Below are 19,512 nucleotides of genomic sequence, written 5' to 3' on the forward strand. Positions count from 1 at the left end.
GGCCTGTAAATTCCCGATGATCAGCTGATATGATATGTATCATCCAATACGGTTTGACACATTGTAACATTTTGATCATTGCATGTATATAATATTAAATATAGCTTATATATTTTAAAAGAAATAACATACATAGTAAAAAAAGTTGAAAAGTGATTCAAACCCTTATCCTTGTATACTATTATATGCATTTCTAGCACTGGCGTAAGAGGGGGCATCACATTTTAGTTATGTAAAATTGAGTGCAAGGCTCGAAGTATCGAATGTATACACACATTTATATTGAAGAGGTGATTTAAAGAAATGTATCTAGATTTTGAATGCATTTTAGATATGCATGGATACAATGGAAAAATTAAGATACATACACAGATATATCATCAAAATTCAAATATATTAAAAATGTATGAATTATATATACTCAATAGTTTTAATAACTCAGTATATAAGAAAAGAAACATGTATTTTAATAATTTATGACTATGTAAAGTGTAATTTCACCATAAAAATAGGAAGTGTTATTTCACAAAACCCAGATAAATGAGGGTTGAGAAAACTAGCCATCATAGTCAAATTTTTGCTAAACTGATGAACATGGATCCTAAGTTGTCTTTTTACTTTTTATGCATATTTCGGAAGTGACACATTACACCTTAGGCACCAAATAGAATGGAATGATGAAACATGATTTATGTAGTCATAATTTTCAAGCACCAAGGTGAGGCTAGGTAACAAGGGGCATTTTGTGTTATAGTTGCCTAAGCAGGCATCTAAGTGTCACCTAGGTGATGGATTTTTAAGTAAAACATCATATATTATAAGGCAATTCCTTAGCTTCTATAGCAATTAGCAATCATATCTTCCTCATATTTGTTCATAATTTTTATAAGAAAAATATAAATTTCATGTTAAAGTATAGAAAATCAATATAAATTTCATGTTAAAGTATAGAAAATCAACATATTATTGAAATACATACAAGTGCTTATTATTGTAGTTATGGTCTAAAATAAGTGATTAAAAATAAGTACTTCCGAAGGACTACGAATTTTTAACTTTGAACTATAGGGGTAGTACTTGTTGAATCGATGAAATTAGTATTTACTCATCAAATCGGGACAAAATCTCTATTACCAAAAAAAAACAAAAAAAAAAATCAAATCGGGACTCTTTCCTGTAAGAGTGGTGGAGACTGACCAGAGACCGGATTTCCTCAACTTTCTATACTAAACCAATAACCATCTCTCAAGAACGGCAATACTAATAGTCTAATACAATAGCGTGTTTCCTTCTTGTCCTCTGAGTATGCCCAGCCCAGAAATACAACTTAAGTGGGACCATTCCATTAGAATTCAACGGCTTCAACTTAACATAAAAAAGCTCAAATTAGAATTTAACTCGGAGTCCTCCAACAACATACCATCCTAAGAAATATTCTCTCGCTCACATCTCACAGTCGTCTTTCTTTTCTGTTGAAGAAGAATCATACTTCTCAAGGCTATGCTTCTCTACTGCAATGAAGCTCGTTAAAAAATCTCTGGATGGAAATGGGTCTGGTACAGTGGCGATAATCCCCGAGGAACCAGACGACCTCTCGTTCATATACAATTTGGATAGGTGATACGATTTCATCTGAGGACACTCGGAAGGTTCAGATGGGTTCGGCAACAAGGGTGAAGATGAGGTTCGACGTCAAAGTAGTTAGCCTCGAAGGCTCGAATACGATCAACAGGGCTCAGTGTTGCGAGTGCGTGGTAAGACCACGACCAAGAATGAGTTCGTCTTGACTGGCGTGTTTCACACGTTGCAAATTGAGCTAAATAAGCCTCTAGAGATAACGAAGAAAGCTTGGGATAAGGAAGCTTTAGATGCATTGGCAGAGAAATGCAGTCGTGGTGTTGGTGCTGAATTAGCAGTGGTTCTGATGCAAGAAGGGATTGCTCATGTTTTCTTGGTAGGAAAGGCTTCAAATACGCTTTGTGCTCGGATTGAAGCTGGGGGTCAAAATCCGAATCCAATGGATTCACGCAGGGGTGGAGGAAGGAGTGGTGCCAATGGAGGTAAGATGGTTTCGAAGGACTTCTTCGAGCAAGTTTTCTGAAGCATGTTGATTTCAGCAGTGTTCGTTGCGTGGCGATCGGAAGCCCAGGTTCTATCAAGGATTAATTTCGACGATACCTCCTCTCTGAAGCAGAGAGGATGCGGCTTAGACAAATCATCGATATCAAATCGCCTATATTTGTTGTTAACACCACGTCAGGAGACAAACACAGTTTGAAGGAAGTGTTAAGTGATTCAACCATCATGTCTCTGGTAAGAGATGCCAAGGCAGCCAAGGACGTTTTGGCCCTCAAGAATTTCATGGAATTGCTTTCAAACGATGATTCAGGTAAGATTTGTTACGGGACCAAACACGTTGAGATTGTACATGAGCTGATGGCCATCCAGACCTTACTAATCACAGATGAGCTTTTCAGAAGTCGTAACGTGGAGACGAGGAAGAAATATGAGAACTTGGTAAACTCAGTTGAGAAATCGGGAGCGAAGGTTCACATATTTTCGTCATCCACAGAACAACTCGCTCAGTTTGCAGGAATCGGTGCAATTTTGCGCTTCCCATTGCCAGATATAGATGAAATAGGAATGTAATACCCGGACTTGTAGTTCTTTTTTTTAATTATATTATCTGATTATGTTTCCATTAAATTTATATTAGTCGAGGTGCTTTTCTTTTATTTTCAGAAAAAGGAAAATCAAAATTAAATTAAATGAATTTACAATGTAATTTAGGATTGCCATGCAGTCACGGGGGTAGTTCTAGCCCGCCAAGCGTAAGGCAAGGCTAACTGTGTCAGACCGTGACAATGCAGCACAGACCACAGACAGGAGAATTCGCCATTATCATGCGGAGAAAAGACTTTCAGAGGGGGAGTTGTTGAACTGACCTATTTGCTTTAGATGAGACTTTTATTGGCGTGTTTTTTTTTCGCTGCAAGACTTTTCTTGGGTTGCTTCCTCAACTCAATTTTTGGGATAAATTCCTAGGAACTGAATATAATCGCTTATGGTGTTTGTAAAATCTGAAGCCGCTATTTTTAGCCATTTGGGGTAACAACACCTGCTGTTTATGGAATATAACCTTATTATTAATGGTAGCTTAAGGGCAGCAGCAGCACCAGCGCATTCTATGGCTACCAGAGCAAATGCTTTTAGGAGTTCTCTGTAGAAGCGACCACACAGCTTTGCTAGAGAGGTATTCTTTCTTTTAATTTTCTGCTTGTGTTATTTATTACTATCACTTTCTTTTTAGGAACTTTTTTTAACTCCAAAAAATGAAAAGAATTACCCACCAAAAAAATGTGAAAAAAAAGGCCCTGCTAACATTGTTGGGATATTGGGAAGTAATTTTGAACTGCACCAGAAGCTTAGCAATTCAAGGATAAAAGGTGTAAAGGCTGGTGAAGATTTGCAATCTGATATGGACACTGACCTTATTGATGCCAAATAAAAAAGGTAAGAAAAGGGAAAAGAAAAACAATCAATAATATCAGAAACAAAGGCAGAATAAGAAGTGTATGGATACTAATATGTTTTCAAGATCCATGAAGAATAATAGTATAATTATTTAAAGATGAACACTAGCAGAAATGGTGGAGGCTCATCAGGGAACTTCACCCAACTACCCCCCCCCCCCGCTTGGCTTTTATTCTCTAGTGTCAGCTAAAGGACCTCACAAGTCAGAAGAGGATTGAAGTCTGCCGCTACACCCATTGCCCCAGACTGCTAGAATTTCATGGCAAACTGGCATCAGTCCACCAAGTTGAAATCATTATCATTCATGTCATAATCATCCAAGTCAAAACCAAGCAGAACTGAAAACAGTTCTTTTCACATTATTTAGGGCTTTAGATCATCTCAGTTGGATTCGCTTTTTTTTTTTTTTTGATACAGATGTTGGATTCACATTAATTGGTCTAGTTAAAACTAAACAGAACTGAAAACAGCTTGCACAAGTTAGTGAAATGAAACTGCAAGTGAAAAAAAATGACAGTTCCTCGGAAATTAGTCATAATGGGTATACTTCAAAGTTCAAACCAGAATTAATAAATCCAGTGGTGAACTAAATTCCTTTCTCCAAGAACTACTTCTAGGACCCTTTTGTTGGCCTGTTCCTCCTGATAGTATAAGGGCATTGCCTAGGATGTGGGAGAATAGTTTTCATTCAGCCTTCTGTTTTCCTTCATCCAATCACAAGCCTGGCAAATCTTCTTTCTCTCACTCAATTCAATGTAGAACCATATCATGTCCTACCTCCATAAAAGGTTGGAGGTAAAGTGAGCATTTTTTCTGTCAAAATAGGCTTCCCCAATAGATGTCCAGAAGTTGACAGGCAATGCCATAAAACAAGAGGAAAATCACCAGCAGTTGACTTCAGAAAATGCTCCTGGATGAAATTTCTGGCATAATGCTTGCACAGCCATCTCTGTTCTAGCTTGGTCCTACAACAAATAATTGACCCTGAACTGAGCACATTGCTCTAAGATGTAAAATGACTTAAATTGCTTGATAGCCTTATGAATTTATATACCTTCCCCACGAAACTAATGATAAGGGGCCCAACTCTGGATTTGCGAAAAGCACCTGAATAATGCAAACAAATAATCATTAAAAAAATACAACATATATTTATGAGAAAATTTGGATGATGGGTTGAGGACTCATCTTGGAAAATGCAGACCTGAGATTCAAAATATTCTTACCGATGTAAAGATCTGGGAATTCAAGACATAGTTTAGATAGAGTCTGAGCAGTTTCTACCTGGCATAACATGGGGCATGAAAATTGATTAGATATCAACACAAACTGTAAGGCATTACGCATTTGTAATTGTGCAAACCACAGTGATACATCCAGGAGTAGCTTCATTTCTCCCTTATCCACCTTTTTATTTAGACATCTTTTTTCTGACTGTACCACCCAGGTTTTGAGCACTTGTTCAAGTCCCATGTATGTCTCATAAAAAATTAGCTTATTCCAGCACACGCTTTTCCCATTTGTATACTGGGGAAGTACCAATTATTTACAGTTGTGCACCATATATACTTGCTACTTTAAGTTGATGTAGGTTGTATTTCATATAGGTCAACTTTTTCCAAGTACATTACATAGCATCTCTACGACCTGTACTATGTACTTAGTGGTTCAGTTTTGGTTGGACCAAACTCAATCTGCCCTGACAAAACCTAAATTTTGACTGTGCTGTAATGATTCTTTTTAACATACAGTCGTGCCTGAATTGGGGCCTGGAAAGACCTATTAATCTTAGCTTACAAACAGTAAAAGACAAGCTTATAAGAATCAAGTTGTCTTTAAGACAACATGGTTATTGCCCTTGTAGTAACAAACAAAGTGTTCAATGGTCCTAAATCCAATCATACCTATCCAAGTTGCAACCTACATGAAAATCAATGTCCATCCATGTAAAGGCACATATATTTTTGTGTATGACATCTTCATATCTCTTATCTCTAGCCATATAACCACTCAAAAGGATATGATGTTTTACCGGTCCTAGATATGATAATGAACTTTCCTAAGTTATAAATCCGTATATCCAGAGAATAGTTTATGAAATAAAGCCTTCCCAGTAATATGTAACTAAAAAATGAAGAAATAAGCAAATACATTAACTGTGGAATGAATTAAGAAGGTTAACACATACATCAGTAAGAGTTGTAGACAACTGCTTAGATACAAATGGTTCCATCAAAATCAGAGGGCCACTAGAACTGGTTAGTTCAATCAGACAGTCCCACTGCTTGTCCACCTTTTTATTTAGACATCTTTTTTCTGACTGTACCACCCAGGTTTTGAGCACTTGTTCAAGTCCCATGTATGTCTCATAAAAAATTAGCTTATTCCAGCACACGCTTTTCCCATTTGTATACTGGGGAAGTACCAATTATTTACAGTTGTGCACCATATATACTTGCTACTTTAAGTTGATGTAGGTTGTATTTCATATAGGTCAACTTTTTCCAAGTACATTACATAGCATCTCTACGACCTGTACTATGTACTTAGTGGTTCAGTTTTGGTTGGACCAAACTCAATCTGCCCTGACAAAACCTAAATTTTGACTGTGCTGTAATGATTCTTTTTAACATACAGTCGTGCCTGAATTGGGGCCTGGAAAGACCTATTAATCTTAGCTTACAAACAGTAAAAGACAAGCTTATAAGAATCAAGTTGTCTTTAAGACAACATGGTTATTGCCCTTGTAGTAACAAACAAAGTGTTCAATGGTCCTAAATCCAATCATACCTATCCAAGTTGCAACCTACATGAAAATCAATGTCCATCCATGTAAAGGCACATATATTTTTGTGTATGACATCTTCATATCTCTTATCTCTAGCCATATAACCACTCAAAAGGATATGATGTTTTACCGGTCCTAGATATGATAATGAACTTTCCTAAGTTATAAATCCGTATATCCAGAGAATAGTTTATGAAATAAAGCCTTCCCAGTAATATGTAACTAAAAAATGAAGAAATAAGCAAATACATTAACTGTGGAATGAATTAAGAAGGTTAACACATACATCAGTAAGAGTTGTAGACAACTGCTTAGATACAAATGGTTCCATCAAAATCAGAGGGCCACTAGAACTGGTTAGTTCAATCAGACAGTCCCACTGCTTGTCCAGCTCAGTAATATTTGTTGCAGTAAGAATGATCACATTACGACATTTTATCTACAAGAAGCACCCATTGCTTGGTTAGTGAAACATATATGGGCTTATAAATCAAATTTCTGAAGAATAAGAAACTAAAACGATACTTTACAAGACTTTTCATGTTATATCAAGATTAGATGCACAGTTGTCAAGGTGATGCCACCCACATAGACAATGATTAGGTGACTGAGTGCCCATGGGGATTGAAGACTTGAAAACCTTAAGCCATATGCAAAGAACTTGAAGGCTTTTATTAATCAACACACAAGAGCTACTGATAGGACTGAGATGTATATATTTGTTACTCTTCTACTTTGTACTTCTCATGAACATGTTGATTTTCTATGTTTTGATATGAAGTTTATACTTGATGAAGATTACCACCAATTCTTAGTAAAAGATGATATCTGGTTACTATGAAAACAAGGGAATCAACCTAGAACTCAGGTTCAAAAAAAATATCACCTAGTTGCCTAGGTGGCTAGGCACTCCCCTTTTGCCCAGTTTTGCCTTGGTGCCTCTACAACTATGATCAGATAAGAGACACTATGTATTATCAAGAGAAATAAGAGTATACAGTGTACTATTTTGGCTCTAATAGTTGCTACCAAGGTTTCGGCAGTTCTAGAAGTTATCTACTTCTTGGAACAGCATATTCAAGTATTCAGAATTGAATGTACAGGTGCAACTGAGAAGCAGAAGCATTCCTGATCCATCAGTAATTCTACAAGGTTTTTGGTATTAGGAGTCTCCATTTATGCTAATCATGTTATACATGAAAAAGAAGTGACTGAAATAAGGTTTTCTTTTATAAAAATAACTTTAGATTAATAAGACATTAAAGGAAACAAGAAACAACAATTACATCTGAAAATTAATCAACTTCAAGGGTCAAATTTAGGGTTATTCATAATGCAAGTATCTGAAAAAAAAATAACAAGAACTTTGAATTTCCAGTTTAAAAGTGTAATAAAATAGGGTGACTAAAATGTAATACATAAATACATACATAATACATGCATATGTGTGTAACTTTATGTTTCTTATGTTTCATTTTGCCTTTTAATTAAATAATATAAAAAATAATATAGAAGTTCTTTCCCAAGACAGGAAACAGAATATGGTTATTTAATGCATTTAAGTGCACATACATGGTTGCCACATGAAAAGCCCGCGAAATTTGTGATATGAAAAATGATTCAAAAATTTTGGTGGAACATATAGAAATATAAGAGATGTGAATCAGTCTTCTAATATCAGGTTTAAAATCAGTAATTAACAGTGCAAATCAGATCTGAATAATAGTGCAAGAGCTGTGTATGTCGAAGAGAAGAGGTAAGAGAAGAAGAAGTTGAATAAATTACCCTTCTCCTCTAACCCTATTTTATTAATCTCCAAAAAATTAATGATGACAAGTATGCCCTTAAGTGGGCCGCCAGCTTGGCAATTACATAAAGAAAATAAAACAAGAACAAATAACAGGCCCATTAAGTGAGGCCCATCAACATAAAATAAAAGATAAAAATAAAAGATATCACACAAACAGCTGTTAGGGCCCATTCGGCCCAGTCTCTTTACAATAAGTTCTAAAAAAATTATACATCATATTACATAATTAAAAATGGTGTCTACTACAACATACCAAAGGCACTGGTAGCATTTCGTGGTGCAGTAACTCAGTTATACCCTCAGGCAATAGAGCCAACTGAAAAGACAAATAAATAAATTCATAAATAAATAACCATGTCATATTATTTTTTAGCAGAAACAGATCAAAGCTGATGTTGGTAATATCAGAAAAATCAGAACAAAGAATAAGCTGGCTGAGAAAGCCAGCAGCTTCCAGCAAGCAAATTGGCCCCAACTTGAGAATGAAACTCAAATAAATCCTACCCCCTCTGGGTAAAACCCCAATACAATGAATTTTTGTTGATCCCTTCCCTGGATAATGAATCCACAGGTGAATTAGGAGAACTCAGCCAGGGTCCACACAAATATAGAGATATAATCTAGAAGGAACAGACTTTGCCTCCCCACTGGAATGGATATACATCCAAGGACAGCATATCTCCTCCCTCATCTATCTGATAACCACTTAAAAGTCCCTACAATTTTAAATTTTGTGAAGCTTAATGAAGCTGCCAGTCTCAGTAAAAAGGGCATCCCAGTAGGCAAGGCTCCCTCAATGCAGGGTCTGGAGAGGAATAGATGTACACAGCCTTACCCCTGCAGATACACAGAGAGGCTGTTCCCAAGATTTGAACCCTGGTAACCCATGTCATAATTGAGCAACCCAACTGTTGTGCCAATTCAGGCTGCCAGTCTCAGTCCTTACAGTAAAGACATCAATTCAGGCTTCACTAAAGTAAGGAAGATATTTTTGTGCCCATTAAGTGCATAATGAACATTTTGATATTTTTTTTATCAGCAAAAAGCTTTCATTAATAACAGAGAAATTAAGTTACAATAGATAAAGATTGCAGAGGGACAAACTGCAATATCCAGCAATTAGTTACAATTCTGCCCAGTACAATGAAGATCTATTTGCCCCTTGTTTTGCTAGGGTATCCACCATCCCGTTTGACCCAACCAAACTGAGAGTTGAACTTCCTTGCAAGTGTGTCAATTTCTCTGAAGATAAATTTGAGCTTCCAAGGTACTGGTGTGATGTTTTTGGCCCAAGAGATGACCAATAGTGAGTCTCCTTCTATTTCTAAGTCTGTTGTTCCTATCTGCTCAGCCATCTTTAGACCTTGAAGTAGGGCTAGAGATTCAGCCTGTATTGACCAATAATGAACATTTCGATATTGGCGTTTCTATGTAGCTAAGAGGCATCTATCTACCATTAAAAATTATAGTATTACCTCCTAATGCTGAAAGGAAGATAATGCTAGAGAAGCACTGAATACTACTGTTGCACATAAGCACATGTTAATACCTGAAATTTTCTTAAAATAGAAAGCCCCTAATTTTTTTCCTTGTTTAGTACTGATAGAACACATACACATTCAAAATATAAAATGCATATAGAATCAAAACCTACAAAACATAGACAGGCCACGGTACCGGACATGGAATTTACCTTAACAACTGAAGTGACTGAAATTGGACACAAAACACATGTTTTAAAGTGTGCCACATAAATTCAAAACTATTAATAAAAAATAATGAACATTCTAGTATCTTGAGATTAAATTACCTCATTTCTATCACCATTACATTGATTACTTATCAGATGTCTAAGATACTCTTCAAACTCTTCATCAGGAGCCTGCAATTTGAGAAAAGCAAACCTATGGAATAAGATATAGTTTTGCACCTTTTCTTGAACACCAAATGGAGAACATGGATATTGAAAGACTTAAGGGAAAGAAGAATTCTTCTTTCCATTAAAGCATTAGTTAAGTGATGAAGAGAGTTGATCCCATCCAGAGAAACTTCCTTCCAATAACAGGGGAACCAAAGTAAGATCATCTCATTAATTAGGATACGAGGGTGCAAAACTAAGGTGGAGACAGGTTGCATTCAAGAAGAGTGAGGAAGAGACATTGCATTCCCAGAAATTGGTTACCAAATTTTTCTAGGTAACCTCAAGGTCTGGCATTTGGTTATTATAAGTAATGATTTGTTTCCCAATATGTAAGATTTTCATGTTAATGGTTGTCACTTATAACCCTTCCTGTCCTGGAAAAGCTATTGTAGCCACACATTCCCTAGGTTTCAGCAGTTCATTAGGTTTAATACAGTCCTGGATGATTCTAGAAGGACCTTAGGTTGGAGGGTTCTGTTTCCAAACAAACATTCATAATTTTATTCTCTTTCACATCTTGGGTGAAACTGATCTCCACTTGCAAACAATGTCATCTTCTGGCTTGGTTGAAATTTGGTTTCTTAGGTGTCCCTAAACAACAAGGCTAACTAGAACCATTTTCTAAATGCAAGCTTTCATCTCTTGATAGTGAATATGCTAGAGTATGTTTTACTGAATTCAATTGAGAGCCCTCTTCTTCATACTTGTTATGGTTTCACATAATAGTGTCTGTAACAAAGACTTGTTCTCATGTAAGGTCTATAATAAACGTAACATTTTTTTTGAAAAAAGGATAATTTTTTAAGAAAAGAAAACAGAAAGAAAATTCCAAATCAAAGCAATGCCACCCAATAGGGAGTAAAGGATATGTTGGGTGCACTCCAAGCTAGAGTAGGTTGGGTTCCTAGGTCTACAAATGCTTTGGAAGATTCACTTGCAAGGTAAGGGGCAATGAGGAACCAACTGTTTTGGGGATTAGTCCCCCAAGAGGGGGGGAGGGGGAGTTGTAATTCTGCAATGAAGGTTGTGTTGGTTAGCACTGCAGGTTCTGCATTGTAGTTCTGTAACAATTTTGCAAAAAATAAAAAAATGATTTGGCATATCAAATGCTTTTGTGAAGTAATGCAGCGCACCAAACGAACTCCAAAAGCTTTTGCAACACCCGCTACAGAAACATCTGAATGCAAAGGGCCTACACCTCCATATATAAATACCTGTAAAGATGAGCACAATTTAGGTCCATGTAAAGAAACAAAGCTTGGGATGATCATCTCCATCACCTTCTTTTCAGGGGTGGGGGATTGGACAAAGAGAAAAACTTGAGCAACTTGTACAAGCATACCATATCGTCAGTTGAGTTCCTCCGTTCAACTTCCTCAGCCACTGAATCAATCTAAATTTGGAGAGAAACCATTAAAATAACTATATTAGGTGCCTGTTGCATATAGTTAAAACCTTAAACCATTTATTATTTGACATGAAACAGACTTGGAAAATGGAAAGTAAATGAATGCATATCTTTAAGTTCTGAAGTAGCCCATATCCATTACTCCAAAAGAAAGGGAGATTATCAAATTTTGAGAAAATAAGTTGAAAACATTGGCTTCAGCTGGTTTAAATGTTTAATAAGAAAATGACGAATTTCTATGTATGAAAATGAGAATCATGCGACTGAATAGGAAATGAATGTTTAGGGGAACAAATTGACTTGTGGAAATGAAAAGATAACAATCTTGTTCTAGGAAGACTTTTGGTGGGGAGGTAGACCTTTTAAAGATGCCTTCCCTATTCTGTTTTCCTTATCCTCTAATAAATCTAAACCTATCTCCCACTTTGCTCTAACCTTTTAAAGATGCCTTCCCTATTCTGTTTTCGTTATCCTCTTATAAATCTAAACCAATCTCCCACTTTGCTCTGACCTTTTAAAGATGCCTTCGCTATTCTGTTTTCCTTCTTATAAATCTCAATTCCTCGAGGCTCTCCTTTTGGTTGAATCCCTAGAAAGTGTGATCCTAGATCCTTCTAACCCTGTAGAATTTGACACATTTCTACCTTTGGATCTTTTCTTCTGCTCCTTTTATTTTTAATTTTTCTTGATAAATCCTTTTAATTCTTTCCCCCTTGTTTATTGCACAACAATCTTTCTTGATGAAAGAGATTTGGATCATACCTGTTTCCACCTAAAATCAATCTGGATCTCCTACCCACAGCACACTACAGCTGTACATTGGGAACATCTCCCCATGAATGGTAACATGTAAATACGGAAGATGTTCCCAATGTACAGCTGTAGTGTCCTGTGGGTAGGTGTGGGTAGGAGATCTGAGATCACCTAAAATCAGGGCCCTTATTTGGGAGGTTTGGTACTCTTTACAAAGGAGAAGACCTTCATGGTGTTTATCTCTACACAGGTGTTCTTTGTAAGGCAAGTGGAGAATCAATTGTTTACCTATTAATCTCCTGTTCATTTGTTGCTAGTATTTGGGGGTGGTTCTCTACTCTCTTTGGTTGCAAAGTAGGCCCCTCCTGATGTGATGGATCATTTTAAAGCTTCTTTCTCCGCTTGCCTAGAAGAAGGGGGAAAATATTGTGATGTACAAGGACAGTGATCCTTTGGCTATATGGGAAGAAAGGAATGTAAGAATCTTCATAAATAAATAAATAAATATATAAATATATATAGGTGGTGCATTAGATCAAAATGATGAGGATTTTGAGCCTTTCTATCTAAATGACATCCTCAAAAAAAAAAAAATAGCAATCAATGGCCTCTTCTTTTTCGGATAAATTGCTGGCTGTTTGGCAATGGATTCTGCCTAGTCTAAATCAAACTAAACTAAACTTTGGCATCTGTAGCATGGGCAACCCAGACTCATCGGAAGCTCCGCAAGGGCATAGCTGATGGCGGTGGTTCAAGGGCTATGGCTGACAAGATCTCTCAACATCAGATCCTTGTTGGTGGAAGGAGACTCAAGGGTAATAGTGTGTTGGTTGAAGGAATGGTACAGGAATTCTTTCAAGGGGATAAAAGTTTTAATAAGAGACATGAAAATTGAATACACTTTGATTCATAGATTAGTTAATTCTTCGGATGATGCAAAATGAAATACAATCTGGAAATATTGGGATAGGTGGCATATACCAGCCTTATATGGGGCTTCTGGGTAGCTTGTATGTAAATTATTCTGTCATTTTTCAATGTGCCTGATAAGATTACAATTGATTGAAACAGAAGGTGGGGAACCTGCTATAGATAAATAATGGATTTTTCTTTCCAATATTTACATGGTCTTTTTTTTTTCTTTCTTTCTTTTGGGGAGTGGGTAGGTGGGGATCCTGCTATAGATAAATAATGAAATCCATAACCTCAAAGTGGCTCTACTCATGAGTAAAGAATGAAAAAGCTACCAAATGTTCATATTGCCAATATGAAGACTAGATGATACAATCCATTACTCAAACACCCTTCTCCTACAGGAGATAATATTCTGAACAAACAGAAAGAAATATCCAATATACCCTCCTACTAAAAATGAAAAGCCTTTTTTTCTATTTTGTGCAAAAAAATATCAATATAAAAACCAATATTGTCATTCTTTCTGCAGCCTTTTTTTGTATGGTAAGGAAGTTAGATTGAAAGAGAAACACAGACTACTAGTCGTATTAGAGAGTTCTCATATGGAAGTTGTCTATCTTCACTGATTCAATTCAAATATATCAAAATTTCTCCTGCCAGTGACCAATCCTCCGCTTCCTAATATGAATGATTAAATAGTTGTCAAGGTGATGCCTAGGCAACAGCCAACAAGACGCCAATAGGGTCACCTTGCCCAAGCACCTAGTTACTTTTGTACAAGGTGCCATATAATGTTTTTGTATTTTCTGTTTTATGATATTAGGAATATTACAATAGACATTTTTTTATTGGAAACGATGACCATTAAAATTAGAACTATGATAAGGTACATCTGTCAACTCCTAAGAAGTTGACCCAAGTTACATATTCATTACAGCACTGCCCAAAACATGTTCTCCCTTACACTCCCTTGTTTTGCTAAGGTATCCGCTAGCCCATTATCTGACCTTCTTGTCCACTTAAAGCACACACTAATCTTCCTCATTATATTCATTATTTCCCTTATAATTTGTCTATATTTCCATGCTCCCAAACAACCTGACTGCACCCACCCCATTAACAGCTTAGAGTCCCCTTCAATCTCCATTTGATGTAGTCCCAAATGTTTGGCATATCTTATGCCTTGAAGTAAAGCCATCACCTCTGCTCTTAACGAATCTCCTTCTCCTATTGGCCCCAAATACATGGCAATAATTCTGCCTTCCCCATCTCTAAATACTCCCCCTATACCTGACGGGCCTGGATTACCTATAGAGCTTCCATCAAAGTTCAACTTTGTGTTTTGGAAAGTTGGCGAGGCCCACATTTCCTGCACCACAGGCTTTAGGGATGTAGTACTTGCCACCTCACCCCATCTTCTGTAAATGTCATCAGCTGAAAAGTCCTTAAACAGCTCACTTGTTTTCAACCAGTTATTAACCTTAATGGTTAATCCTTCTATAATTTCCTCCTTGGATCTTTTAGTAATCTTAAAGATCCTATTATTTCTTTCTTCCCAATTTGACCAAAGAACAGCTGCTCTTGTAGCTCTCCACATTATTCTACCCCGCTTCTTCGGTTGCTTGTAAAAGTTTGGGTCAAAAAGGCTTACCACATCCGGGGGAGGGGTCCACCTACAACCAAAGAGAGAAGAGAAACAAGACCAAATAAAAGACACAAAAGGACAAGATATTAAGAAGTGTGTGATTGTCTCACCAGAACCCAAGCAGAGGCTACAAACATGGGGTGAAAGGCAAAGGTTTGGCCTTTTTCTTTGCAACAACTCCAAAGTATTGATTTTTTGGAGTGCAACCTCCCAACAAAAAGCCCGAATTTTTGGAGGGACAGGACTACACGAAACCTCCTTTATTGGAAAATTCCCTACAAGGTTAGAGGACTGGAGAAGGACATTATAAAAAGAAGCACAAGTGAAGACACCAGAGGGGGAGGGTTTCCAAATTCTGCTATCCAAACAAGACTGATCCAAATAAACCGGCCCTAAGAGAGCAACAAGTTCATCCACCATCTCCATTTCCGACTCCCTTAACCCTCTCTTCAATCCCAAATTCCAAGAATTATTAGACTGGATTATTCATTTTGTGGGTTTATAATATTTCCATAATTCTTAAAAAGGGAAATTTCGAATTTCTTTAAGACATAGCAATAGAAAATAAATTTCTGCTGCATTCATGAACTCCAATCCAACATGACCAGGAAATGTTTCAAAATCTGACCATAGTTAACAAAATTCCCAACTGCACAGAGCAGAAGAGCATCCAGGATGAACAAATAATGTTAGCGACCAGTTAAGGTTATAGGAGAACAGAGAAAACCAAGAGAAAACCAAGAGATAGAAGACATTAGGGAGAGTGAAGTGAGAGTTGCATTCCCTCCCTCTAATCCCTCTTCATTTCTATTACTAATGAAAAGGAAAATACAATAGTGCCCTTTAATGGGGACAATACCTACATAACAGTATTTCTAATAGCACTCCCTCTCAAGTTGGAGCATAGATATCCAGCATGCCCAGCTTACCAAGAACTGTAGATATTGAACTTCCAAACTGTTTTTGTTAAGACATGAACCAATTGAAATAGTTTCTATAAATGTTAAATGGATTGCCTCTGAAAGGGAACAAGAGAACTTTGTACTCTAATTAAAAAAAAAAAAAAAAAAAAGGGTAATGCTTGGAAGTGAATTTAGCTCCCTTGTGTAACTTTGGAGTACTTGGCACAGTCTATCTTGTAATATAATATCTACTTTTTTTTTTAAGAATTAATAGAGTGTGTATTACTATAATGAAAGGAAAGAAGGAGAAGAGCGAGAAGCCCTCACCCTGATACAAAAAAAGTGTCTGTAACAATATGCATAGAACATATACAATCAGCAATTCAAAAAATATATACAATATCTACTATTCTTTTTCCATAAATTAATAATTTTTCAAGTTGTCTATCAAAAAAAACAAAAATTCATTTTTGTAATTAACGTTAAAAGAAAATTACATCATTCCGAACCACAGCAGCATTTGATACTGCCCAACCTATAGAATGAAGCTTTCTACATAATGATGGTCCCAGTTGGTCCTCAGCAATGCCAAACCTGAGCTATGGAAACAGATAGAAAAGCATATATCAGAAACATAATTTAACAAGTAACAAGAAAATTTATAAATGTTGACACAGAAATTAACATAAATGCAACCACTTGAAATCCCAACTGTTTGTACCAAGATAATTCTCACCATGCCATCATGACTCTATTTTCCAAGAAATCCCAACTGGTTCACTATTTAATTGTCCATGAGGTTACCCCCTAAGTTTCCTTTGTAGATGTTCAAGACTGCTATCAGTCTTGACCACTAAGAAATTTTAGGTTCGATGAGAAGAGAAAGTGAAGAAGAAGTAGAAGAAAGAGTGGTGAAAGAGCAGTAGAACACAGATTTTGAGGAGAAGAACAGAATGTCAAAATTCTGCAGCCGCCACTTTAATTTAATGTATATATATATATATATATATATATATGTTATGCTAGTTACATGAAAGGACATATCTGCCCTTGGTGTTTACATCATAACTGCTAACAAATAACAAACAATATAAAACTGAAACTAGGAATAACAGAATAGCAAATTGACCACAGCTGTGACTAGATACATTCTACCCTACGGACAGGGTGGGACCACAGCTGTGGGGCCCACATCAATGTTCTCTACACTCCCCCTCAAGTTGGGAGTATATGTTCATCATTCCCAACTTGGATGGATCCGCCTCTAGCTTCTTTCTTGATACGGCTTTAGTGAGGATGTCTGCTAGTTGCATGCTGGATGTGATGTAAGGGAGGCATACTTCTTGAGATGAGACCCTCTCTCGCACAAAATGACGGTCAACTTCAATGTGTTTGGTTCTGTCATGCTGTACTGGATTATGTGTTATATTAATGGCGCCTTGATTATCACAGTACAGCATCAGGGGTTTCTCATACTCAATACCCAACTCCTCAAGTAGAGATCTTAGCCATAGGATTTCAGCCACTCCATTGGCCATGGACCTGTATTCTACTTCAGCACTTGATCGGGAGACAACATTTTGTTTCTTACTTCTCCAGGAGACAAGGTTTCCTCCCACAAGGGCATAATATCCTGAGGTAGACCTTCTGTCATCAACACTCCCAGCCCAATCAGCATCAGTATAGACCTCCACCTTCATGTGATTGTTGTTCTTGAATAGTATACCCCTACCTGGGCATCTCTTCAAGTAGGCTAAGATTCTTTCTGCCGCAAGAAGAAGTGTGGTTCTAGGAGAATGCATGTACTGGCTGACAACATTAACATCATAAGTAATATCTGGTCGAGTGAGGCAGAGAAATAGGAGCTTTCCTACCAGTTGCTGGAACATAGCTTTGTCTTCAAGAAGCTCCCCACTCTCGGCACTAATCCTGTGATTCTGCTCAATTGGTGTATCTGCAGGCTTGACACCTAATTTTCCAGTTTCTGCCAACAGGTCTAGGACATATTTCCTCTAAGATATAAAAATCCCCTGTTTGGATCTAGCAACCTCAATACCCAAAAATACCGGAGTACACCAAGGTCCTTCACCTCAAATTCTTGGTGAAGAAGTTGTTTAAGAGACTCAATCTCATGGTTATCATTCCCTGTGACCACAATATCATCAACATATACTGCCAGTAGTGTCAAAGAGGACTCCACCCTCTTGATGAATAGGGTATGATCTGACTGGGCTTGTACATATCCAAACTTCACAAGTGCTAGTCTGAATCTATCGAACCAAGCCCTAGGTGACTGTTTCAAACCATACAAAGCCTTGTTGAGCCGGCAGACCTTCTTACCTATTTCTGCATCATAGAATCCAGGAGGCAAACACATGTAAACTTCTTCCTGCAGATCTCCATTTAGAAAGGCATTTTTCACGTCCATTTGGTATAAATGCCAAGTGTGGCTTGCTGCAAGGGACAATAGGACTCAAATAGTAGTCATCTTGGCTACCGGTGCAAATGTCTCCAAATAATCTATGCCATAAGTCTGTGTAAACCCTCTTGCAGCTAACCGAGCTTTATACCTCTCAATAGATCCATCTGCATTATGCTTCACCGTAAATACCCATCTGCATCCAACTGGTTTCTTTCCTTTTGGCAAATCAACTACCTCCCAAGTGTTGTTTTTCAATAGGGCATCCATCTCAACTTGCATTGCATCTTTCCATTCAGGGACGGATAGGGCTTCTTGCACTGTTCTTGGAATAGGGACATTAGAAATAGAACTAAGGTACGACCTGTAGGTAGGAGATAGGCGATTATAAGATAAAAAATGGGAAGTACAGTGGGCTGTGGATGTGGTACAATGTCGTTTCCCTTTACGGACTGCAATTGGAAGGTCAAGATCAGCTGTAGGGGAAGTCTCTGAGGGCTCTGAGACTGTAGTATCTGGTCCTGGAGCTGCAGATGAGATTGGAACTGGTCTGGACTGCTGATGATCAGGATCAACCTGCCTGCACCGCCTGTGATAAACCCTCAACTCTTGATCCCTCTGACCACCCTCACCATTGCAGCTCTCCCTCAACTCCTGATCCCTCTGACCACCCTCACCATTGCAGCTCTCCCTCAACTCCTAGTCCCTCTGACTACCCTCACCATTGCAGCTCTCATCACCCAATGAAATAGGTAAAGGAACTGCCCCACTCTCACTGCTCTCCCCCTGAAGACAAGAACTCAAACCCCCACTCTCATTGCTCTCCCCCTGAGGGGCAACCCGAGGATAATAGGGTGTCCCCTCAAAGAAAGTGACATCCATGGAGACAAACTTCCTCCCGGAGACAGGATCATAGCAACAATAACCCTTTTGAGTTTGTGCATAACCAAGGAAGATGCATTTGGAGGCTTTAGGTTCGAACTTGGTGTGATGGGATCCGAGAAGCTGAACAAAGCAAGTACAACCGAATGTCTTAAGGGGAATAGAAAACAAGTCCTCACGTGGGTGTAGAAGGGAAAAAGGAGATCGCATATCAAGGACCCTAGAAGGGACCCGATTAACAAGGTATACCGCCGTGAGGATAGCATCACCCCAGAAGCGAATAGGGACATTGGAAGTAAACATAAGGCTTCTAGCCACTTCCAAATGTGCCTATTCTTCCTCTCGACAACTCCATTCTGCTGAGGTGTATGAGGGCAAGAGCTCTGGTGGATAACCCCATGATGAAGAAGATAAGATGTCAATGATTTAGCAAAGTATTCATTTGCGTTATCAGATCTGAGAACTTTGATCTTGGCATCAAACCGGATTATGATCATTTGGTGAAAATTTTGGGTCAGGGAAGGTACCTCATCTC

The 19,512-nt window shown here is 37.7% G+C and overlaps 1 protein-coding gene and 1 pseudogene across 1 annotated transcript in view; one reads left to right on the plus strand and one right to left on the minus strand.

Moving 5' to 3' along the window:
• Positions 1 to 1,380: 1,380 nt before the first annotated feature.
• Positions 1,381 to 2,710, plus strand: LOC148847122 (protein PELOTA 1 pseudogene; annotated as a pseudogene).
• A 1,159-nt stretch (positions 2,711 to 3,869) lies between these two features.
• LOC148847123 (phosphoadenosine phosphosulfate (PAPS) reductase family protein) overlaps positions 3,870 to 19,512 on the minus strand; it is a 42,070-nt gene continuing 26,427 nt past the window's right edge. Inside the window, exons 9-17 of the mRNA XM_088950149.1 lie at positions 16,174 to 16,270; positions 11,396 to 11,446; positions 11,187 to 11,267; positions 9,943 to 10,014; positions 8,386 to 8,448; positions 6,609 to 6,761; positions 4,761 to 4,818; positions 4,589 to 4,641; positions 3,870 to 4,499 (exon numbers count right to left, since the gene is read on the minus strand). Of these exons, the coding sequence (XP_088806275.1) occupies positions 4,416 to 4,499; positions 4,589 to 4,641; positions 4,761 to 4,818; positions 6,609 to 6,761; positions 8,386 to 8,448; positions 9,943 to 10,014; positions 11,187 to 11,267; positions 11,396 to 11,446; positions 16,174 to 16,270 (712 nt within the window). The 3' untranslated portion in view covers positions 3,870 to 4,415. The remainder of the gene's footprint in view (positions 4,500 to 4,588; positions 4,642 to 4,760; positions 4,819 to 6,608; positions 6,762 to 8,385; positions 8,449 to 9,942; positions 10,015 to 11,186; positions 11,268 to 11,395; positions 11,447 to 16,173; positions 16,271 to 19,512) is intronic.

This window comes from Nelumbo lutea, chromosome 6, assembly GCF_056320005.1.
Source record: "Nelumbo lutea isolate HS-2025 chromosome 6, American lotus-T2T, whole genome shotgun sequence".
NCBI lineage: Eukaryota > Viridiplantae > Streptophyta > Magnoliopsida > Proteales > Nelumbonaceae > Nelumbo > Nelumbo lutea.